Genomic DNA, 26287 nt, shown 5'->3' on the forward strand with positions numbered 1-26287 from the left:
CAAACATTTTGGGAGGAGACTATTTAAATGATTCACGCAACGCGATTTACTAATGTTTGCGCATGTGTTATGTATGGCATTTGCGCGACTATTTAACGCCGAAAAAAAGCATGTCTTAAATCATTTTGCGCTCGAAATGGCTGCAATTGTTGTTGCTAGGAGGAGACATCGCAGAAATCAGAGACTGCATGGTAGAAGGGAGAGGATTTCCAGGATCATTTTACCAGATAAGTTCACGCGTCTCTCTGCCTTTATTTATCGGCCTGTATATCACATGCACCTGCAGGAGCATCATCTCTGCTTATTTGCAACCATGCGCTAATTTGCGCTGCTCTTAGTAGATTGGTTGGTCATTATGGAAATCAGCTGTTGCGCCTGTGTTATTTAAAAAGCGCTTTTTTAGTAAATAACCCGCAGATATCACCACTCCCATCAGCGCATTTTTGGAATTGCGCTCATGCGCTAATTTGCCCTGTTTAGTAAATCTGGCCCCTGGTCCGAACTTTACTTCCATTTCTGTTTGTTTAATGGACTAGTTGCTGAAACTGAACTCTTAAAGAAATACCTTGTCGACAAAAAAACAAATGTTTTGGTTTCCTAGGTAATCTACATGTTGTTTATTTTGTTTGTTGTATAAATAAACTACTTTAAACTAATTTTGTTGTTATTTATTCTTAGCGGAGTTTACCGGAAGTTTCGTGTTTTCCACGAAAGCCGCTTGTTTATGTTGTTACTGCTGAAATCGTCTATAAAGGACAAAATATTGGACAGATTACTTGTTGGGTTATACATTGTTGTTAACCCAACCATGAGTTGAAATAACCCAGCCAGTGACTTCTTTTTTCAAGGGCTCTCGATGCAAAGTTCGTCACAATATGTATGTAGGCCGTTATGTTTGTGGTTCCTTTTTTCAAAATATGTGTTCTGAGCGTCAAGTGATCCTGTGTGCATCACGTGTCTTGTCAAAATAAGTGCCTGTTGCAGATGCGTCTAAAGGGTTTATGATAAAAGAGACGCTCGGGTGTGCCAGATACTCGCATAATCTCATGCGTAATCAGAGTTTACTGTTAAGGGTGTGTCTTGCGTGTATTTTGTGAACGTAAGCGTCTCTTTTATCATAAATGGTTTTGATGTGTGTGCAGCAGGCACTTATTTTGACAAAACACGTGATGCACATAGTTCACATGACGCAACAAACACATATTTTTAATTTGCGCCCCTTGCATGAGAATTCCCGAGCTGCCACTGTCCATGATCACATCTTACTTTGTAAAATCACGGCGACCCTATAGTAACGGGGGGCTTGGCCGGAGGGGAATAAGATAGGCGACCATTGAGTGGTCCAGGCGGCTCCATGTTGGTTTTTGTATCCGCTGAGTTTGATCATTTTGTGTATCTTTGTGTCCACAGGCAGGAGTGTAAGAAGCTGCGAGAGGAACTGCGCGAGGATCACGAGGAGAATAAAAGGTCAGCTCTTAACCAGCTGGCACAGAACAAAGATCAAGAGATGTGCTCGGCCAGAGAGAGCTGGCAGAGGAAGGTGGAGGACTTGCTGGAACAGGTTAAACATTACACACACACACAACTGCATGATATAAACCCTTTAGCAATTTGATAATAAAAACGTCAACCAATTAATGGTGAATTAAATTTTCAATATTAAATGTAATAATAATAAAATAGTAATAAATATTAAAATAGATACAGTACACACAGAATCACATATATGTTTTCATTTATCATATGTGATATGTGACCCTGTACAACAAAACCAGTCATAAGGGTCAATTTTTTTTATTTAGATTTGTAAATAAGCTTTCCATTGATGTATGGTTTTATGATAGGACCATATTTGGCCGAGATGCAACTATTTAAAAATCTGAGGGTGTAAAAATCTAAATATTATACATTTTTAAACACCACTGTTTTTCAATATTTTACTATGTTCTTACCTCAACTTAGACAAATTAATACATACCTATCTTTTTTTCAATGCGTGCACTTAAAGGAATAGTCAATTTTCTTAAAAGAAAAATCCAGATAATTTACTCACCAACATGTCATCCAAAATGTTGATGTCTTTCTTTGTTCAGTCGAGAAGAAATTATGTTTTTTGAACATTGCAGGATTTTTTTCATTTTAATAGACTTTAATAGAGCCCAACAATTAACACTTAACTCAACACTTAACAGGTTTTTTCAACAGAGTTTCAAAAGACTATAAACGATCCCAAACAAAGGCATAAGGGTCTTATCTAGCAAAACGATTGTCATTTTTGACAATAAAAATAACAAATATACACTTTTAAAGCACAACTTCTCGTCTAAATCCGATCCAGCGTGACCTAACGTAAATGCATAGTGACGTAGGGAGGTCACGTGTTACATATATAAAACGCACATTTGCGGACCATTGTAAGCAATAAACTTACACAAAGACATTAATTAGTATCAGTTGACATACAACAACGTAGGAACGGTCCTCGTTCTCAACACTTGTAAACACTGGGGCGGAGTTTCGCGTTCGTCCTCTGTCACCTCTTGACGTCATGACGTATTGCGTGGGGTCACGTTGGCGCATCACGACCGGATTTAAACGAGAACTTGTGCTTTAAAAGTGTATATTTGTTATTTTTATTGTCAAAAATGACAATCGTTTTGCTAGATAAGACCCTTATGCCTCGTTTGGGATCGTTTACAGTCTTTTGAAACTCCGTTGAAAAAAACTGTTACGTGTTGAGTTAAGTGTTAATTGTTGGGCTCTATTAAAGTCCATTAAAATGAGAAAAATCCTGCAATGTTTTCCTCAAAAAACATAATTTCTTCTCGACTGAACAAAGAAAGACATCAACATTTTGGATGACATGGTGGTGAGTAAATTATCTGGATTTTTCTTTTAAGAAAATGGAATATTCCTTTAATCTTTGTACAGCGCGTCGTGAATGTGTTACTGTAGCATTTAGCCTAGCCCCATTCATTCATTAGGATCCAAACAGGGATAAAAAGTATGGTCCACAAAATAAAACGCACCGAGGTCGAAGTGCTACAAACTAAGTGCTCTTCCGCAATACAATATAGTTCTCATTTTTTATCCGCTTAAAAAATCACCATGTTTTATTTTGTGACACCATAATTAATCTTGTAACTACTCATGGAACAGTCTTTAAATGGGGAAAACATGGAAGTGGTGGCTTCTAAATGTATCCCTATTTGGATCCTATGGAATGAATGGGGCTAGGCTAAATGCTAACACATTCACGATGCACTGTAAAAGATTAAGTGCACGCATAGACAAATTAATACATATTCATCTTTTTACAAAGTTGAGGGAGGAACATATTAAAATATTGAAAAACGGTGGTGTTTCCTTTAAAATGAAGTCCTTAGTAACACATTACTAATTATAAATAATTTTTAAATATCAATAATTTTGACCCAAATATGCTTTTGCTTTAAAGGAATATTCCATTTTCTTAAAAGAAAAATCCATATAATTTACTCACAACCATGTCATCCAAAACGTTGATGTCTTTCTTTGTTCAGTCGAGAAGAAATTATGGTTTTGAGGAAAACATTGCAGGATTTTTCTCATTTTAATGGACTTTAATAGAGCCCAACATTTAATACTTAACTCAACACTTAACAGTTTTTTTCAACGGAGTTTCAAAGGACTCTAAATGATCCCAAACGAGGCATAAGGGTCTTATCTAGCAAAACGATTGTCATTTTTGACAATAAAAATAACAAATATACACTTTTAAAGCACAACTTCTCGTTTAAATCCGGTCGTGATGCGCGAACATGACCCCACGCAATACGTCATGACGTCAAGAGGTCACAGAGGAGGAACGCGAAACTCCGCCCCAGTGTTTACAAGTGTTGAGAAAGAGGACCGTTCTGGCGTTGTTGTATGTCAACTGATACTAATTAATGTCTTTGTGTCAGTTTATTGTTTACAATGGTCAGCAAATCTGCGTTTTATATATGTAACACGTGACCTCCCTACGTCACTAAGCATTTACATTAGGTCGCCCTGGACCGGATTTAGACGAGAAGTTGTGCTTTAAAAGTGTATATTTGTTATTTTTATTGTCAAAAATGACAATCGTTTCGCTAGATAAGACCCTTATGCCTCGTTTGGGATTGTTTACAGTCTTTTGAAACTCCATTGAAAAAAACTGTTAAGTGTTGAGTTAAGTATTAAATGTTGGGCTCTATTAAAGTCCATTAAAATGAGAAAAATCCTGCAATGTTTTCCTCAAAAAACATAATTTCTTCTCGACTGAACAAAGAAAGACATCAACATTTTGGATGACATGGTGGTGAGTAAATTATCTGGGTTTTTCTTTTAAGAAAATGGAATATTCCTTTAAATATACCTGTGAAACTTATGACTGATGTTGTGGTTCAGGGTCATATATGTGAAGTGCACATAATTGCAATTTTTATTTTTTGTTTTATTTAATTTCTTATGTCAACAAATATGTACAAGGCATACAGAATATATAAAAAGAAAACAATTAAGCAATTATGTCTATAACAATTGTTAAAACACTGTATTGTAGCAGTTCTCTGAAGAGCTTTGTTGTTTCCTCACTTAAGTGAGTTGCTTTTGATTAAACTGCTAAATGCCTAAATTATGTAATCTAATTTGCTGTAAAAAAAAAAAATCTGTATTTATCATGATTAATGATCTGATTATTTATTTAACAAACATTAAAAATGTAATTTAATTTCTCTTACGCCCCCTGCTAAGACAACACCCGATCGTATTGTCTGGCTTTCTCTTGATGCCTATAATAATCATTATCATCTAAATTTTGCTTCAAGATATTCATTAACTCATTCAATGATTTTTCCGTGTATCCGTTTTTAGTGTTATTGACATCCTATTCTAACTGTCTGTAGGCAGCTCTGGGAAAAACTGCACATTACAGATTAATGCAAGAATGCTGAAAATTGCATCGCTGATTGAGATCCTATGCAAGTTCTCACTCGAAATCCCCTTACAATAGCAGTCATTTTATGAAGCGTAGCATTCAGATGTGACTGACTTCAGCGTGAGTTATTGTAAATGACCAATCAATAGATGATCTATGAATCTGGCAGTGGCGTTTGCTTAGGCCAGCATTAATATTACAATGGCCTAGAACAAAGCCAGTGTTTGTGACCGTTTCATAAATTATACGGTAACTTAAAATGTGCAGTTTGTTTACTATTTTACGCTGTTAGATAAGCAGTATCAGTATTTTATAATGTTTATAGTATTTTATAAATAAAAAAGTACAGTGCAATGAGCAACCTATATAGCTTAATGGTTAGCATTGCGAACCACTAAGCTATACAGGAGCACCACTGTTGCATTAGCACTAAATGTTTTTTTTCATCTACTACACCGTTCTGTAAAGCGCTATATTATTTTATAAGCGTTATATGTACAGTAAGTGAAATCCTTAAGTGAAGTCATTGAGCTGGAGATGCTTGGAGAACCTCTAAATCTTTTATTGCTGATAACAGAACCACTTTGATGCCACTTTGTGATTTGTTTCCTTTAATCTCTGCGATGTTTATTATTCCTTCTATGTGCATTTGTGAATTGTTTCCGAGTGATCTGAAGGTGGCAGAGTCACACTACGTGTCAATGCAAGTCTTACATCAGAGTCGTCCAGTTATTATTGCCACTGTAGAAATGTCCCGACCGTACCCATCAGCGCTTTATTGATTTTCATCTGAGTAAAGTACTATTCCTCTGGGTGACATTTATTTCTTAGTTTTTCTGTAATGGTGCTTGCTGACCTAGAGGAAAATTGTATTGCTCCGAGGTTGCTCTTTTATAACTCAAAAGTATTGAGTTGTTTCGTTTAATTATCAATTTTGTCTCATTTTTAAATTTATTTTTCTATATACAGAACGCTTTTAGTGGTATAAAAATAGACACAAATGACACAATTGGTAATATTAAAGTTGACGGAGAAAAAAAAAAAAAAACGTTTTTACCTTTTCTTAGTTGAATATAGTCTACCCGCATTCACGAACATACAAAAAGTGTAGACATCTCAGTTTCATAGAAATTCCTCATTTAGAAATGTTCGCCAGAAATTGGCCCAATCTGAACAATGCATACATGTCACGTAAAATGCATCTTACTCCCCCCCACTCTCATTCAATTCCATCCCCTTCAAAATAATTTGCATACATCCGGCCTCTCGCCTCCAACAGGAAGTAAATTGCAGCAGTGTGCGCGAAGTTCAAGGCGAAATGGCGAGTCAAGTTCTGAGGTGTGCTCTAGTATCTTTAAAATTTTGGTCTGTCCATGTTCTGAAGACGGCGAAGTTTACTTTTTTTTGAGTGGCAGCAAAAACAGCCAATCAGTATCAAGTGCTTGCATTTCATAATGAGGTTGCCAGTTAAGCACGAAGTAATGCCAAATAGCTACAATGCCACGCTTTTAAAATCCCCCACCCTGATATAGCTTTCTGAGAGAGGTTTTTAGGAAGCTTCTAATGCTGCGTTCAGACCAGCCGCAGTAGAGGCGTCAAGCGAGAGTGATTTCAATGTCAAGTGAATGTAAAGACGCGTTGACGTGCGTCAGGAGGTCTCGCAGTGCGAAAGATTATATTTTCACAGAATGATCTTTACATTATGTAAGATGATTGTATGTAGAAAACAGTGAATGACTTCAGCACGCAGGGTTATGTATGAAATTAATACGTTCTGTTTCTGAGGAGAAATATCTGAAATATATGAGACTTCAGCAAATGTTAAAAGATTTGCACAGGGAAGTACCGCTTACATTTTCACTCAGAAATGTAAAAAATCGAGTTTATTGTTTTTACATTAGTTTGCCCATTCATCTTTTTGTCAGCATCCTGAAACACACTAACTGTGATATCACAGCCATTTGGAGACACCTTCCAGCTTGCTTTGAAATTAAGTTATGGAGTTACAACAAGCGCAGCATCATTTCATTGCCTACTCGAGTCTCAGATTGTTGGCGTTTCGTAAATGACTCCACTAATGAGACTATCGGGCCAACGTGTGGGCTGAAGTTTCTACAAAACTGACGCCTCGAGCGCCTTCTCGCTCAAAATACAACAAATTCACTGCTGATCTTTACCTCATATCAGAATGATTCCTCAGTCAGTCACAAATCTCACCCACGTGCACACTTTACTCATAAAACACCAGGGAGTATGTTTTTAGACACATGGAAATAGAAAAGAGTAAGACGATTGATGAAGGTCTCTCCGCGTGTGACTAGGGTTCGAGTTGTTTATTGCTTTCTAATTCGCAGTCCAAGTGTGGAAGTTTTCCATTGCTGTAAATTGAATTTGGAGTTGCACAAAGTTTAGCTTTAATTACATAATAAATGCGATTTGTCATTGTAATGAGCTCCTGCTTAGGCTTTTCTTCACTCACGGTAACATACAGTATTAGAAGAATCATTTATTACTTACATTGATGGGCACAGGAGAAAGCTTATGAATGGGCTGATTAGGGGAGAGCGGGGCACAACCTAACAGTTTTTGGTTTTGGCTCAATGTATTAAAAAATATTTGAGTTTGATTAATTATATTTTTACACAAGCAACACACACATCTCTGCTATAAATGAACATTTGAAGTTTGTTTCTAGTACTTACCATTCTTGGATAATTACACCAAACGTGACAGAAGTTCAAATGTTACAACTTACCCCATAGGTGGGGTTAATTGTAACAGGCAGGGGGTTAGTTGTAACACTTGCTAAAAATTAAGTTTGCAGGCAAATATTTCATTACTATTTTGTCTATATACTTGAAGTGGATATTGTTCATATATCTGTCTATAATAGACAGGTATCCACACTGTATTCATTCATCCAGCCCTTTTCTAACAATAGTTCAATTATAAATTGATATAAATGTCTAAATAATGTTAGAAAAAGCAGCACAATTATGACAAAAATTTTTTTTTTATATGTGACTCAGTCTGTGATAACCATACTACAGTTTCAAAATCAAATTCTGAGATAATGAGCATCAAAGTCTAATTTTAGCCATTCATTTCATTATGATTTCAATCTTTAACGTGACCTTATTCAATCAATATTAAAGATATGAACAAAAATACATTTGAAACAAGATTTTTGATAAGACAGAAACATTTATTTTGTTGGCAGCCAGCAATCATCGTGTGTAGCCTATTTAAAACAACGGCAAGAATTAAGTCAACGTTAGCGGTTTTCATATCATAAGTGCTGAGGGGTTAGTTGTAACACAGCGTTACAATTAACCCCGCTGGGTCAAAATATTTTCAAGCGCACCAAAAAAGTTGCTAAGCTGCAGACATATTTCAAAACAATGCTATGCTTTAGTCAACAAGACACTGATTGATATGACATAGCATTGGATTTGGTATCTTACACACCCAACTTAGAAACTGAAAAAAACATATGATGAAAAAATTTACTTACATGCCACCAAAACACTTGTTCATCAATAACTCTCTGGAAAAACATTATACATTTCCAATAATTTGTGTAAGATCATCTTTTGGCAGCGTGAAAAAACTAAGTGTTCAACAATGTAAACAGTCCGTGTTACAATTAACCCCGTGTTAGTTTTTGCCCCGCGCACCCCACCTTATGTGAATAGATGCGTGATTACATTATCAAAAATAAAAAATACAATCTGTTCACTAATTATTACAGGGTTTTAAAGGCAAACAGATGCTTTGAATGTGATTTACCGACACCAAGATCTCCAACATGTCATTGGTTTCTCCTAAAGTACCTGATGTGTTTTTTCTCCCATGTGCAGATTTCCTTGCTGAAACAAAGCCTGGAGATGCAACTGTCCCAATCCCAGCATTCCCTGCAGCAGCTGCAGGCACAGTTCACTCAGGAGCGGGAACACCTGGGCCAGCAGCTGCAGGAGATGGAGATCGAGCACCAACGTAGGGAGCAGCGAATGCAGGAAGCTCACTGCTGCTCTATACAAGACATGCAGGAGGCTCGCCAGCACGACCTGAAGGTAACAAACATACTGTAATCTCTGACCTGACTTTCATGTACTCCCTTATCTTGTTTTACACCCCTTGGGCTATCTGGGTTTTTATATATATATATATATATATATATATATATATATATATATATATATATATATATATATTGTATGCATTGACAAAGCAGTTTTATCTCCAGTATAATGCTCTGTTGCCTATTCGGCTGCTTTTTTCCACCGGTAGATTTGATGTAGTGCGGCAGATCCGTCACAGATCCGCTTCGGACCACAGCACAGCCAGTTTTCTAGTATCCTAAAATAACCTTGTGTTTTAGTAATGGCCGTGCGCTTGCTGTCAGAGGCTGTAATGTCTGTTTTATCCTATATTTAGTCCATGACCACACACAAGGAAGAGATACTCACAGACAGAGATTAGCATAAACCAGGATTATGCCTTAGTTTAATTATGAAATATAACTAGTTTTAACAAACATGCTTTCTTAAAACATTACTTGTGTGCATTTTGAGGCAAAACTATGGGCACTGATGTATTTAAGATATGTCCGTGCAAGTTGTTTAAAGTTTGGACAGCTCTTACATTTATTTTGTTTTAGGACTAGTCTAAGTCCGGGAAACCACCCCTAAATGGAAATGGTTACCTTAAGTTGAGCTGAAGTGTGTCTGATCCAAAGATGGATGATTTGTGCTAGGACATCAGGGGTAAACCTCTTGAATAATTGGTGACAGGTCGTAATGCAGAACTGTGGTGGGGATGGGTGATGATGTAGCTTATTAATATGAATTTGGTTAATGTTTTTAACGCTTGCAGCCAACTTACTCTCTTCCCTTTTTATGAAAAAATCTAGACCTGTCGCTGTCTAGATAGAATAGCTCAGTGGACAATGTGGACACCCAAAATTTCTCTTTCGTAGCTTAAAAGATTTGATGGAGATCTTAGTTGTGTTTTTGCATTTAAGTATCAATATACCAAGCAAGCAATAGCCGTCATTTCACTGTCTAGGTTAACTACAGACTGGCTTTAGTCCATCTATGAGTAACCCACGTCTAACCTAAAATAAACTTGAATTTGGTGACCAAAATTTTGCCAAAATAACTTGAACTATATTCCATCATATAAGCAAAGTCAACAGTTTTTTTGCTTAATTTAATTTATTTGGGGGCTGTGGTTAGATGTCTATTCAATTTTCAATGACAGCCCAAATTTTGTTTTGTTTTAGCCTAGACGTCTGGGCTTTGTTTGGAAGGCTATAGCATAAGACATCGTTTAAATGCAAAATTGCTTGCTGGGTTGTCTCAGAAGTTTCTTCAAAAATTGCTTGTTAGAAATAAAAATGAAACAAATGAGACAATTGTTAAAATAGATTAAGGATGGAGCTTTAAAATTATAATGTAGAAATGTTTTAGTTGATACTGAAATCTTACATGATATTGACTTTTGAATCCAGACTTGGCAAACCTGAGGTCAGTTTGTGACATTCTTGAGATCTCTTCTGAAACTCTAATGGTGACATTTGTGAGATTTCTGGGTATTTTTTTCCCTCATGAGAAACATCTGAGATGCGGGTGAATTTAAGGGCACATATTATGCCCATTTTTGTGTAATATAAGTCTCAGGTGTGTCCAGAATGTTTTTGTGAAGTTTCAGCTCACAACAACCCACAGATCATTTATAATAGCATGTCCAAAATGCCCCTATTTGGGTGGGATGACATTTTTTTGTTGTGTTTACCATTAAATGCAAATGAGCTATTGCTCTTCGCTCCCTTACCAAAAGAGATGCTTTGGTAAAAATAGATCTGATTTCGCAAACAAGCATAGAAAAAATAGCAGACAGCATCCAACTCAGTGAAAGCAGAAACTATGACCGTGGGCGAGGCTTTAGCAGTGTGACATCACATTGCTAAAATAATAAAAACAGCATGTCTAATGAGATTAAAAAAAGAAGGAGTGAATAGATGTTTTTCATTGTAGGGTGGTTGTGTTCACATACTGCCAAAATGCATTTATGTCCAAACACTTTTAAAAGTGGATTTTGTATATTATGTGCCTTTTAAGGAAGGGTTTTACTTTGCTTGCCATTTAATCTTATTGTGTTTAGGGGGAAGAACTGAGATGTTAAAGAGATCTCATCTGTGATTTTTATGGGCATGTGCCCATTGCTCCCACTGTAAATGATGCCTATGGCTAAACACGCTTGCTTTCCTGTTTATCTCAGACTGATTCATAATGGCCTTCATTAAACCATGTCACAGCTGGTCTCTGAACATATCATGTGTAATAAAAGCAACTGACCTCTATTACTTTCATGACCCAGTCTCCCAGGCAGAGCCACATCTGACTTTATCGGCCTTGCCGACCAGCTGTCAATAGGTGCAGAGGAATTAGTTTGTTTATCGGTGATACCATTAAGCTATATACATGTTAAAGGTCAACTGTTGGAATAGACCCAGTATGCCATAGAGGCATACTATTCAATCAATATTATTGTTTTAACTCTGACCTGAGGTCTGACCATTAGCAACATCTTAGATAACATTTTCACTCCTGTTATTGGCTTTGATTGTTTTAAACAGGATTCCATAAAGCCACTCTTCTCTGCCATTGGTCAGAAAAGTATCATTGCTAGGGATTACAGACATATGTGACCCTGTACCACAAAGCCACAAGGGTTTTTTTAGACTCATCTTAAAATTAGGATAGGATAGGGTTAATTGTAACACAGCTACTTTACATATTTCTACAGGGCCGAGCAATCTGTGCTTGTGGTATTGTTCTCTAACTGTCAGAAGACAATCTCCTCTGAATTTGTGAAAAGTTTTTATGTGTTTTGGTTAAGATATTGAACAAAGAGTGTTTCGGAGGCATCAAAGTAAATCTCTTTATCTTAAGTTTTTTTTTTTTTTTCGTTTTCTAAGTTGGGTGTGTAAGGCTATGTTTACAAGGAAACAATCTTTAGGGAGAAAACGCAAAAGTGGCGTTGCGTTATCACTTTTTATTCCCCGTTTATACGAGCGTTTTGGGGGGGGACTTGGTGACGCAAAAGTGTGTGTTTTTCGATGTAGTATGCACTTCAGGCGGCTAGGTGGCAATGTGAAGCCCTGACACACAACAACACCAAGTACACGTTCTCCCATGTCTCGTCTAAAGCCGTCTGGTTTGCATCAGACAAATTGACGCATCAACAATTTGATAGAGGTAATTAATGCACCTTCTCTGATCCTTAATATTAACTGTGAATATTTCGTACAACTGCTGGAAAGACTCTTGTATATTTATCAGAGCTGCTATGGCAAATTCAAGGTCCGACGTATGGAAATAATCCGACGTTTCTTGTAATTTTCCTGAGTTGGTGCATGCCTGTGACGTAAACACATACACGACGAGAGCCACCGTGAGCAGACTTTTGCGTTTTTACCCTTTAGAGGGGAAAGCGACGGTAGAGAGGGAGGGTGGTTTCACTTTTTTGAGTTTTTAAGACCCAAAAACGCCGTCTCCATGTAAACGAAAGGCAATCAGTAAACTATTTTTACGTTTTTCCCTCGAGCATAAACCTAAGTCTAAGTCACCAAATCATCTATATCTAAAACATAACACTATTTTGAAACATCTCAGCAACTCCTAGTAACTGATAGCTGGGATTGAAAATATTTTTACACAGCGGGGTTAAGTTTTTTACACAAAATGGGTAAAGAGGCGGGACATGGGTGAAGCTGAGGTGGCTGGTTGCTGAAACCACACCCCCCTAGCTCGATTCTAGTGACAGCAGTGGCTGTTCAACCGTCACTCAAGTGGCCACGCCCTTAATTATGCAGAAGTTTAAGGCTTAATATTGAAACGGATGAGTTACAAAAAATTCACCCCCCTCACAGTTGTCATGAAGGGCAAAATTAGCTGTTTAAACCAAAAACACCTCAAACGGCCAGTCGATGAATTGCAGTTTAAGTCACTTCCGTATTGGCTTCATCAGGGAGATCGGAAGGTTGCCCCTCGATTGGTGCATATAAAACATTGAACATCATACACCGCAGTATTTGACACGCTAATGAGTTGAATCTATTACCTCACCACGGGCAGTGGTAATAGATTCATGGCTAATTATAATTGCACTGAAGTCTCGATGTGAGTTTTACCCTACGGCCCTGCAGTAAAGATAAGGATTTCGATGTTAGTGTCATTCATGTAGCGAGAGATCCAACAGAAGGGTTATGAAATCCAATTTATTAGCTTTCTGCTCCAAAGCACCATGTCCAGGGTAGACGTGTGGACGGCCTTTTCTAAAGCTGATTTATTGACGTCTGGCTCATTAAGCATTGGTGATTCACTTCGGTGTCGCCACCGTGGGATGTTATCTCACTTATTCTCTGTGTGAGCCTGGGAAAAACACACTGCTAAGTCACCGCTGACTGTTTGAGGTGGGATTTCATCCTCAGATCTCAATTTTCAGCATTGCTCCTTTGAAGTCAGAGTATGGGAACGTTCCTCTGCTTCTAATGGGATCGGCAGCACTGCAGAGACGTCAGTTTTACCCCTTGCTCATTTGTACGTGTTTTCTCCATCTGATATTTTGCTCCAACAGGCAATAAGTACTTGCCCTCCTCCCCACTACAGTCCTGTACTGATATCCAGAAAAAAAACACCAGCACTTTTAGTTAGGCCGGAAAGGCCAGACGTAATTCCCGCAGACGCCACAGTAGGTACAACGCTCATCTCCGTCCGCCCTTAGCCCGCTGGCTGTGAACATATGGGCCTGATGAGTCATTGCGCCTGAAGGGGGATTTGGGAGGAGGGTACCTGGCAACTTTAATGGTGCCCTTTTATATAGTGCACTCTCATTTACTTCCCATCCTGATTTCGCTCTTTTGTAGCAGGTTGACTTAAAGCACTTTAAGAAATGTCACTTGAAGGCTTTCACCTTCGGTAGAATGAAAACAGATAGTCGGGTCCCGGATCTTTTATGAAAGAGCAAAAGACATTATGTGCTCATCAACGCTATATAAATCTAGTTTGAGAAAGCACAAGAGATTTATTTATTGCAACACCTTGCCACAGGGCCTGATGTGAGGAATTTTAGAGGTCTTAAACTGCATTAAATTTACCTTTAGCTTCAGTATTGATCACAAAGTTTCCCACATGTTGTCTCTTTTATATTCACTTTGATTTATAGAGGGCTAAACATATGTCTATTGGCGCTTTTCTATTGCATAGTACCCACGGTTTGGATTGGGTCAGTTCGGGTCAGCTCACCTCACTTTGGCTTAGTTAGCTTTTCCATCGAGTTTAGTAACACTTCAGAGTGGGCTTGTCGTTATATTTAGGCTGCCTACTGCTGTGACATTATACAAGTGAGAGCGTTGTTGTACATGCCCATAAATTCATTTATTTCTCAGTCTGCCACAAAATTAAAATTGACCACCACAGATAGATGTTTACACATTGCGTTTTTCACTTCCTCCATCTTACATGACAGTTTCTGTACAAACACCCGTGGCGCCAGTTGACGCACTCCGCTGAGCCTCATTTAAGTTGCATTTAAGCATATATGTATATGTTATATATGACATTTAGTGACATTATGCGCAACGAACCCATGGCAACCAACGCTCACTATGCTCACCGGTACCGTTGCCGCAAGCTAGTTATTATAGTTTATAAAATGTAAAATATGGATAATTTTCTTACAAAATCACATCGATTACCAGCAGAAGACCTTTATTAACCCATTGGAGCCGTGTGGATTACCTCTGTGAAGGATGAATGCACTTTTTGGGGTTTAAAGTCAAAAGTTGTTCCCTGATCCCTGTTTTCTCCCATTATACATTTTGGAAGAGCAAGGACATTTACTAAAACAACTCCAATTGTGCTTGTCGTAGATGATGGACATATGTACACTCACCTAAAGGATTTTTAGGAACACCTGTTCAATTTCTCATTAATGCAATTATCTAACCAACCAATCAAATGGCAGTTGCTTCAATGCATTTAGGGGTGTGGTCCTGGTCAAGGCAATCTCCTGAACTCCAAACTGAATGTCAGAATGGCAAAGAAAGGTGATTTAAGCAATTTTTAGCGTGGCATGGTTGTTGGTGCCAGAGTATTTCACAATCTGCTCAGTTTCTGGGATTTTCACGCACAACCATTTCTAGGGTTTACAAAGAATTGTGTGAAAAGGGAATAAACATCCCGTATGCGGCAGTCCTGTGGGCGAAAATGCCTTGTTGATGCTAGAGGTCAGAGGAGAATGGGCCGACTGATTCAAGGTGATAGAAGAGCAACTTTGACTGAAATAACCACTCGTTACAACCGAGGTATGCAGCAAAGCATTTGTGAAGCCACTACACGCACAACCTTGAGGCGGATGGGCTACAACAGCAGAAGACCCCACCGGGTACCACTCATTTCCACTACAAATAGGAAAAAGAGGCTACAATTTGCACAAGCTCACCAAAATTGGACAGTTGAAGACTGGAAAAATGTTCTGGTCTGATGAGTCTCGATTTCTGAGTCAGAATTTGGCATAAACAGAATGAGAATATGGATCCATCATGCCTTGTTACCACTGTGCAGGCTGGTGGTGGTGGTGTAATGGTGTGGGGGATGTTTTCTTTGCACACTTTGGACATTGTTTAAATGCCACAGCCTACCTGAGCATTGTTTCTGACCATGTCCATCCCTTTATGACCACCATGTACCCATCCTCTGATGGCTACATCCAGCAGAATAATGCACCACGTCACAAAGCTCGAATCACTTCAGATTGGTTTCTTGAACATGACAATAAGTTCACTTTACTAAAATAGCCCCCACAGTCACCAGATCTCAACCTTATAGAGCATCTTTGGGATGTGGTGGAACGGGAGATTCGTGCCCTGGATGTGCATCCCACAAATCTCCATCAACTGCAAGATACTATCCTATCAATATGGGCCAACGTTTGAATGCTAAAGAATGCTTTCAGCACCTTGTTGAATCAATGCCACGTAGAATTAAGGCAGTTCTGAAGGCGAAAGGGGGTCAAACGCAGTATTAGTATTGTGTTCCTAATAATCCTTTAGGTGAGTGTATCTCGGATTGCTTGAGGGTGAATAAATCATGTGGTTATTTTGATATTTGTCTGGAGTATCCCTTTAAATTGGAAAAAGGTTTTGTAGTGTATGTAGATGCTTGTTGGGGATTTTCTCATTTATAATGTATGGAAACTGTATGGATTATGAATGAGTAAGTGTTGAACGTTTTCACGAATGACGAAGTGTCGAATCCCCAAATAACTCACGTAAATTCTCTCCAAACTATGTGGAAGGATCCTTGTAATTTCCGTAAATAAAAAGTGTAATTTTCACCACTTCAGCTTTTCACATTGGGATGTGGCAACGCTGTAGTAGCACTTGAAGAGGTGAAAATGACCCAGTGTTGTTATGAGTGGGAACAGATGTGTCTGTCTGTGTGTGTATTCTGTTCTAGTCATTCAAACTAAATGCATCTGTGTTTGTGTGCTTCATTAAAATGCCTCGGGCTGCCGTGTGCTTTCTGATCACTGTCTGAATGATGGACATGATCTGACCTTTTCAGTTTTAGGTAGCCGCCTTGGTGAGGTTTACACTATGGACAACACCCAGTACTGAGAGAGTACAGCAGCGTGATGTGCATAGTTGCGCATGATCACATAAAAAATATGTTGGGTATAATTATTCTCATTTTAGTAAATGCATTAACTAACAATGTGCAATATAGTTTTTGCATCATTTATTCATCTTTGTTAATGTTAGTTAATGCCAGTACATGCCAATTCATGCATTGACTAATGTTACAACGTTTAATTTAAAAAATGTATTAATAAATGCTGACATTAACATGAAGGGCCCTATCTTGCACCCAGCGCAATTGAGTTTGTCAGTGACGCATGTATCATTCGTATTTTGCGCCGGCGCACAGCGGGGTTTTTCCCTCCACAGATGCACGTCAGCAAACTAGGGAATGAACTTGCGCTCCCTGGGCGGTTCAGCGCAAAAAGGAGGCGTGTTGCGGCGCAAACCATCTCTTATGCTATTTTGCAGTTTCAAAAAACAATTGCGCTACTAACCAAAAAAAACTAGTCTAAAGTCAGTGGCGCGTTGCGCGTGGTTCATTATGCTATTTTAAGGGCGCATGCTTGACCATAATGTATAGCGTGCACAACGCGCATACACTTTGCTTATCTAATCTACACAGATGCAACAGTTATTTTTGCAAATCATAAATTGTTACACTTAAAAATATTAATACACGAGATAAGGGGAATCATAGTGGTGAGCATTGTGGTGATAGTTTTTATTTATTCTCATGCAAATAACGATTAAAATATTTTCATAACTTTGTTGTGTGGCTGTATTACGTTTATTTTATGTAAATAATAGTTAAAATGTTTTCATAAGAAACCTTAATGTATATGAACTTGATTTGTAAGAGTACTTTGGGGTTGGACCTTGCTTGCGTTTCTTGGGTCCGATTTCAAAGCCCCCAAACCCTTTCAGCGGTGAGGGTGGACGCAGCGATGTCCTCTGCTGGCGTCAAGTCCTGAGGCAGATCCACCTCCCGTTACACGGCGTGCCCGATTTATGCTGGCAAGCGTGGGATTCCCCCGTACAAGGACGTCGGTCTCCTCGGCTGTGAACCGCTCCTGGCCTGCGCCTGGTAAATCCGTCATAATAATAGGAACCCGCCATGGAACTTGCGCCCTTGCGTTTAAAGGGAATGTTGGCTAGCGTTCTGATTGGTCTATTTGACGTTACGCCCAAACCACACCTATGAATAATGAACCTACTTCAGACCAACCCCTTATTGATTTGCGCCCGGCGCAAGAGTTATTTCTCACGCCGGGAAAATAGCAACAGCGCCCAAGATCCGCCCACAAACTCACTTGCGCGTTGCGCTTCGCACTTGCGTTTCAGATCGTTAAAATAGAGCCCGAAGTGTTGCATTCTTTTATATGTCTCGGTTGATCAATCAGCCTGATTTTTTTATTTATTTTTTATTTTTATGGCATTAAACAACATTTACATATTTTAGCCTGGTCTTGCACAGTGGCTTAATGCAGTCAGTGTTTTTGAAGCATTTGGTCTAATTTGTCTCTGTTGGATATCACCAGTTGTAAAGTGGCTTTTAGTGAAGGCGAATGGCCTGCATTACCCCTCATCAGGTCAATGCATCTCTACACATTCATGCAAATTCATTCGCTTGATCTAATTCGAGGTGCCGCAATCCCGTTCCTCTGGCTGGGTATGAAACGGCAGCCATCCAAAATCCCCAACAAGCTCGCAAAGATGTTTAAGTGCGCCCTAATAGAGTAATAATTCCTGTGATTGGCACTTATAGCGCTTTAGAAGTACAACATTACATTTACAAATATGTTCCTGGCTGCTTGTTGAGTTTGTGTGCCAGTAATGTAGTTGTAATTAAGTCTGTGTTGAGATGTCTTTGTGGAAGGCCTATTTATCTCTAAAGATTTCCTGATAAAAAGCCAACCTAAACTTATAAAATGTCCATACTGGTTTATGCTGATGGCATGTTGATGGTTATTGATGCTGTTTCATGCTGGATATTGGTGGTTAATGGTGGTCAGTTGCGGGTCGTGACTGCTCGTCCGAGGGGCGCAAATTCAAAATATGTGTTCGGAGTGTCATGTAGGTTGCTTGTGTTTTCAAAATATGTGTCTGCTGCACACGTTAAAACCGTTTATGATAAAAGAGACGCAAGATACATGCAAGACACTCCCTTAACAGTAAACTTTGATTACGCATGAGATTATGCGAGTATCTGGCAAAAGCAAGCGTCTCTTTTATCATAAACCCTTTAGACGCGTCTGCAGTTAGTTTGACAAGACCCGTGATGCACATAGGAACACATATTTTGGGGTCGAGGACGAGGCAGGGAGAGAAAAACAGAATTCTATTAGCGTAGGGGCCGTTCGCATGTAATGCAAGTGTCATACAGTATTGTGGTTTGAAATCCGCTCGGTTCCAGACAGGCTACCTATTGCGGCATAAGTATATTACCCATATGAGGTATGTGAGTGCTTTGTTCTAGACAAACTAACTATTGCGGGATAAGTACATTTAATGGACATTTTATGTGAATGCTTTGTTAAAGAAGAATGTCTTTAGTTTAGCCTTTATTTATTTATTTATTTATTTATTCTTTATATATCATGTTGGTTATTGATGGTGGTTTGTGCTGATTGTTGATTGTCTATGCTGGTTTTGGGTGGTTATTGGTGGTTAATGCTAATTATTGAATGTTGTTTATATTGATTGTTGATGTTTTGTGCTGGTTATTGCTGGTTTATGCTGGTTGTTGGTTTATGCTGGTTAATATTGGTTATTGGTGGTTTATTTTAGGTAATGCTGGTTATGGATCATTAATGTTTTTTTATTGATTGTTTATGCTGGTTAACTTTTTCCCGCCAACATTTTCGTGATTTTTACAAAAGTTTAATGCCTCCCAGAAAATGTTCTTCTTTAAATAGATAAACATGCAATATATTAAATGAAAGAACAGACGCTCTGCTTTCAAACAAACAAACAAACAAAAAATGTTTCATCCTACCTTCAAATATGGGTAGGTTTCTTCAAAAACACAATTTTTTGCGAAAAAATCTGAGATAATTAAAGTTTTGTAAGACTTTTGATAGAGATTAGATGCAGAGCGATCCTCAAACTTTAGACGACCATACAGCTGTTTGCCCTAAGGCGATACTTGCGGAAGTGTGCCACCTGGTGGATAATAGCGGTATTGCGGATTGACAAGATAACTCGTCAATGGCCGCGAAAGAGTTAATGATGATTTATTCTGTCATTGGTGGCTATAACTCTTTTTTTATCGTTTATGCTGGTTATTGATGATTTATTATTGTTATTGGTGGTTTATTCTGGTTATCGATGGTTTATGATGATTGATTAAGGTTAATGCTGGTTATTGCTGATTGTTCATAATTTATGCTGGTTATAGATAGTTTATGCTTGTTATTGGTGGTTATTGCTGGGCATGGATAGTTTATGCTGGTAATTTATCTTAATAATTGATGGTCTGTGGGTTTGTTTAGATAAACATTATGTATTTTTGTTATTTCTGTATTTATTTTTTATTTAAATGCAGTCTTGTTTCTTTCAATAAATCCTTGGTTGAATTGCTTGAATAAGCTGCCATGTGCTTTTATATTTTCAAATGAACTTAATGCATTTTTTGTGTGTATGTGTGCACATTCAGGAGCTAGAAGAGCGTCTTCGCCAGCAACATCACATGGAGCTTCAGTCTCTGCGTGAAGCTCACAGGCAGAACATTGAGACACTGAAGCAGCAGTCAGAACAGGAACTGCAGACTCTCCGCTTCGAGCTCGAGGACGAGGGCAAGGCCATGCTGGGTAAAACACCACAAACACTGTAAACGTGATTCGTGTCCACCACAGAATGTGTTTAGTGTGGTGAATTATTGTCTGCGAGATTTACACTAACAAATCAAAAATCCTAATTGTCAGTTTTCCTCTTTATTAGTAATTTGCATATTATTGGGCCTATGCAATGTTTTAAAGGTGAAGTGTGGAGATTTTGGCAGCATCTAGTGGTAAGGTTGTGAATTACAGTCCACCACTCACCCCTCTCTTATGAAGGACATAGAGAAGCTACGGTAGCCGCCACAGGACAAACATGTCGTCGTCTGAGACAACATAATGACAAAGCACGCTCTGTAGTCGTTTGTCCATTTAGGGGTACTGTAGAAATGGCGACCTCAATTGTAGGGGACCCGTAGTGTATGTGGATAAAAATGGCTCGTTCTAAGGTAATTAAAACATAGCGGTTCATTATGTAAGGATATAGAAAACATAGTTATCTATATTATATTGCATGTCTGTCAATAAATTCTTTTCTAAAATTTACACACTGCACCTTTAAGACATCTTTTGTACTTGTATTCAATGATTTGATACTGTGTTGGGTCGGGTCTGTACATGATGTTTCAATCTGAAACCATTTGAGAGCATGATCCAATTATAGCTCGAAATCTCACTGAAATGCAGTATGATTTGAAACAATGGTAATGATGGAGCACTGAGAGGAAATTGCAGGTGGAGGAGAGTGACATCTCCATTTCCACCCATTTATGCTTTCAGGGCATTGGAGATAAATGATATTTTAGTTCGGTTGTTCATTGTTCTTTTCTCATTACCTCTCTCTCTTTTTCTTTCATTTAAGCATCCTTACGTTCAGAACTGAACCATCTTCACGCATCAGCTATCGAACACATGCGTCAGACCCATCAACAGGAAACAGCAGCTGCCAAACAGGAACTGGAGAACGCGCTGGAACATAGCAGAGTACAGGTACAAGCAGGGTTCCTCTTTGTAATTCGCTTTAACGGTAATGCAGTCATATTGCTCCGCTGCTGTAGTCACTGACTTAACCGTACAGTGCATTCTCATTATTCTCCAATTATCTCCAACAGTCCTTTTGAGACAATAACTAACAGGAAGTTCAGCAAGTGAATGCTGTTTCTAAAAAATCAATAACCTTCTGCTATCTGTTGGCTTATGTGAAAGGAAGAGGTCCACATAAATCCTCTTGCTGTGTGGCTGGTGTATAAAAGGACACTTAAACAAAAGAAAAGCTTTTTGGTCAGAATTGTTGGCAAAGCGACCGAGGGCTTGAACTATTGGGATTGAACTGAGGAAAATGTGTGTGTGTTTGTTGCCTTTGTAATAAAGTCGCTCGTCATTTGCATCGGCAGTGCGGCAGTGGCTTAGTGGTTCGTGTAGGTTGTCTACAAACCGGAAGGTTGGTGGTTCAATCCCCGGCTCCACCGGACCAAGTGTCGAGGTGTCCTTGAGCAAGACACCTAACCCCAGCTGCTCCCGTCTGTGTATGAATGTGTGAGTCAATGGGTGAATGTGAGGCTAATTGTAAAGCGTTTTGGATGGCCATAGGTCTGTTAAAAGCGCTATATAAATGCAGTCCATTTACCATTTTTACCATACAGTTAAACTGTTCTCAACTTTGTCGCGTAGCTGGACACTCCCACTTCCTGTCGCCAACGATCGCCGGCGTTCACGTCGCCGGAAATCGTCAAGCTTCCGTCCTTTTGACAATATTGTCTGTACGCAAAACTTTATAGTACATTGTTGTTTGTAAAAATACCCTTACTTTGTGTTCACACCAGACATGGAAGAGGCGGCAAAAACGCGCTATTCGCGCATGGTTGGACGCTTGAACGTTTTGAGTTTACTCGCTTCATTCATGTGTGAAAGTCGCGTGTGAAATTCTAGTCATTCGAGACATTCACGCAGAAATTCGCGTCATGGGAGGGGCTTCTGCGACTCCGCTCGCTTCCTGTGAACAAGTCACTACTAAAGCAAGCTCTTGATTGGTTAATGCGCCGTTATTTTCTGCCAAAATTCAGATTTTTCAACTCCCACGGCAACACTCATTTAATTGAAAGAACACTCAATATCAACCATGCGTTCCGCGCCTTCCACACATTGTGCGCCATTCATGCCACACCATTTGCGAGTACCGTGCCGCAGGATGCCTATTCGCATCTTTGCATTGACTTAACATGTAAATCACTCACGCTTGCTGCCTTTTCCACCGCTGGTGTGAATGCCACATTACTGTACGTTCACACCGCCACCGGCGAGATCGTCACAAAGACGCTCTGGCTGCCCTGCCAGCGACGCTATAGAAAAGGAGCAGTGGATGCTCTGACACTCATTCTCTGGAATACTTTTTCGCCTTCCGATTGGTTGCCGCCAAACGTTTCCACCTTCCGATTGGTTACCGCCGAACCGCGTCATAGCTCAGTACCATAAAGTTGACCTGATTTCAACTCTCATCGACGCTAACATCATCCAAGGCGCACTGTCGCATGCCAGAGCTCGCCGCCGGCTCTCATTAAAAATGAATGACTTCCAGTCTTCCCAATTAACTCATGGTCCTGTGTGGACCAATCACAATGTTCTCTCTTTAGCACAAATCTGTCTCATGAGAACTTTTTGCTGTCCCTAAGACAATAGCAGAGTTCAGAGGGCATTTAAAGTGTGGTCTTTTCCTAAGTGGTTCAAGACAACAATATCGGTCATGCTGAGGTCTCTCCGGATTTGAGCAAACCGTGTACTGCTGGTGGTGTAACATCTATTTTTGCTAAACGTATGCTAAGCCTTGTTAGCCACAGGGTGTCCTGCATCACCCAGGAATACACATTAACAAATGAGCATATCAAAAAACACAAGCATGATTTGTGGGTCAGGCTGTGAATATTTTAGGCTGATATTAAAATAGTTTCCACGCATATCCATTCTCCGCTGTGCATTTTTCTTGAGGAAACGCTTGAGTATGTGCAGAGCCGGCGCCAGACCATAACTAACAGGGGGGCATGTGGCTTCCAACGGGGGGGCACGCAATAGCAACAATAACTTGCAAAAACAAGACATTAAAACAACAAATACAGTGCAATCACACACTCATACAACTGGTACAGACTGTCAGCTCATTTCCTGTATAAAGTGCAAAAGACCACAAACTATGCGCAAAACTATTTTGAACTTCGACGGTGGCGTGAGCGCAAGCTGAGCCCAAGCTGAGCTCCGCTGCACTCGCGGATTGCTCGACGCAACAACAAACCGCCCTCGCGCAGCGCAAGCCATTGAAATGAATGAGTTTCATAGCGCAGCGCACACTGCGTCCTAAAAGCCGCTTTACCACAATCACGTCGTAATGCTGTTAACGGTCTATAGCCACACTTCACATTTAAGCTTACGTAATTTAAAACAATTCTAACTTACCTTTAACATAGCTGAAGACAGCGTGTACGAACATTAAACTTCCTTAAAACAGTGTCCTGTAGATTTGTAAATTCCACCTCGACCTCTAATCTCTGAGTTTAAGCCAGTCTGTGTTTGCATGAAGTCAGATGAAGCAGGCGGTGCTGGTTCGTTCTAAATGTTCTAATATCCATATTTTACACGATCCATAAAATGCCGCGAAAAAACACGTTGCTGGTATCAAGTCATAAATATGCTAAAGACGTAGGATGCATGAGACGCCACAATACATCCAATCAGAGAAACTGGTCTATTTTAATTAAAGAAAACATATATCAACTATATTTTCCTCATTTGATTACACTACAAGTCATAAAACATTCAATGTTTAATTTATTTTAATTATTCTTGATATATATTAAATTAATAAAAAACTTTGTAGGGGGGGCACAACAACCTGTTAGGGGGGGCACGGCCCGCGAATGCCCCCCTTGACGCCGGCCCTGAGTATGTGGTGCCCTCACGTACTCACATAAACATCTCTGACATCATACGGCTGTAAGAAAATGCTTCACCTTCCCCCAAGACTCCTGCCGATCCCGTTGGTTATGACAGGCGGATTTGTCATCAAAGAGACATTAAAATGATTTTCTGTTTTTCTTTTGTCATTGTAAAAATGTGGTAGTGGCTAAATTCACTAGTTAAAAATTTAATTTGATATTAATTCATTAACTTGATTACATTGAAAGTAATTTTTTAAAGTAATTGAAAGATATTTCAATTATTATTCTTCCGAATTGAAAATTGTCGTTCATTAACCCTCCTATTATGTTTGGGGTCAAATTGACCCCAAAGCTACTTTGACATGTCTGAAAAATATGCTGTATATATTGTATTTTTAAACCTTTAAACCTACTTTTTGATTTTTCCTTGATACTCTTTGACTTGAAGTTACTTTTTAGTCACTTTGGAGGGTTAACAGGAGGGTTAATGCCACCTTTCCAATTGCGCACGATGTTCGGAAACTTTCAGAGTTCGCCCCCTAGTGGTAATTCAATTTCAGAATGTATTTTAAGCACTAAATTGCAACACTGGACTAATCGTCAATCAAAACCTGGCATGTTTGGTATCGTTGGACTCGCAAACAATTCAGGAATCTAAGACAGAACAGGAATCTCATATGAAAATACATCAAACACAGCCAAAGCTAAAGGCATGTAAAACATTGGTCTTACCATGGTGGTGATCGCAACCCTAACGCCCCTGTGCGACTCTCCATAAAAAAATGAATGACTTCTTGTATGTCGACCATCGTTTGTCGTGTACGGTGGATAGGCAGCATAAGAATACTTTGTAAATGTTAATGCTTTTTCCATACCATAAAAGTGAATGGTGACTGAACATGCAGAAAACAGTAAGTTAATATTTTCTTTCAAACATAGCAGAGATTTTATCTGGTTCCTCCAGCCTTTACTTCACATATTTCTTCAATGTTGTTAAGTTTAATTAGATTTTTCAAATGTTCAGCATGCAGAAAGTGTTAAAAACACGTTTGAAGTTCATAACAAAAACCCTTCAGAGCACTGTAAAAAACCTCTGAAGGGTTTCCAAGAATCACATTCCTCTCACACAGCATACAGAAAGCTCTCTCTCTCCCTCTTTTCCAAACACACACACTCTCTCTCTCCATTCTCATCTTATCTTTAATTGTTTTCGCTGTGAGAGCTCAGTGTCTTTGGTGAGTTTAATGAGCTGTGTAAGATAAGCAGGCCAAATCCACAATGCAAAGAATTGAGTTTTTGAATTTACCTTAATAGCAACCAGCAGGTCTACTTCACACCTCAGCTTCTCACAGTAGATGCTCAGATTTGGGCAAGTGCCCGTTTAATAAATTGTTGAACAGAGACAAATAACTTTATTTTGTTGTTCTCAACAAAACCGTGTGTGGTCTGCACTGTCAGAATAAATGGTTAAAATATGGTCCCAAGCTGTCACTGGGCAAGTACCCTTTAAAACTGATGCACCAGCGCGACCTCACGCCTTGCGCTTCCAAACGTTTAAAGGACAAGTTCGGTATTTTACACTTAAAGCCCTGTTTTCGAGCTAGTAAGTCTTTTATACCAACTAGCATTGTATTGATGAATAAGGAGGGGTACCTGGAGGACAGCACTTTACACTAGCACTTTCTCCCTTGTGGGACTATCATGGTATGCACAATTGCACTTTGTCCTAGTTATGTAGTGGGGTTCTCTTGTCCTGATGTTTTGTATATGAGTGAGGGGTTGTTGGGGCGAGGGGAACTTTTTTGTATATTTTGTTTTGTGTTTGTTCTGTTATTTGTCTAATTGTTATTATGTATAGATGTATCAGGCATGCTTTATGGTGCAGAACAAGTTTCCGAAAGGATAAATAAATAAATCTCATTCAGATTGTTTATGATGAAATAGAACGGTTTTGACTGAAATTTCGACATATGATGCTGCCCGAGAATTTTCGGGT

General features: G+C 39.0%; 1 protein-coding gene across 2 annotated transcripts in view; it reads left to right on the plus strand.

Annotated features, from left to right (window-relative positions):
* Window positions 1-26287, plus strand: part of fam184ab (family with sequence similarity 184 member Ab) — a 156394-nt gene that overhangs the window by 94123 nt on the left and 35984 nt on the right. For both annotated transcript variants that reach the window (XM_065256246.2, XM_065256247.2), the window contains exons 10-13: window positions 1411-1561; window positions 8800-9012; window positions 20245-20398; window positions 21228-21355. In XM_065256246.2, the coding sequence (XP_065112318.2) occupies window positions 1411-1561; window positions 8800-9012; window positions 20245-20398; window positions 21228-21355 (646 nt within the window). The remainder of the gene's footprint in view (window positions 1-1410; window positions 1562-8799; window positions 9013-20244; window positions 20399-21227; window positions 21356-26287) is intronic.

This window comes from Paramisgurnus dabryanus, chromosome 12 (assembly GCF_030506205.2).
Source record: "Paramisgurnus dabryanus chromosome 12, PD_genome_1.1, whole genome shotgun sequence".
In the NCBI taxonomy this organism is placed as follows: domain Eukaryota; kingdom Metazoa; phylum Chordata; class Actinopteri; order Cypriniformes; family Cobitidae; genus Paramisgurnus; species Paramisgurnus dabryanus.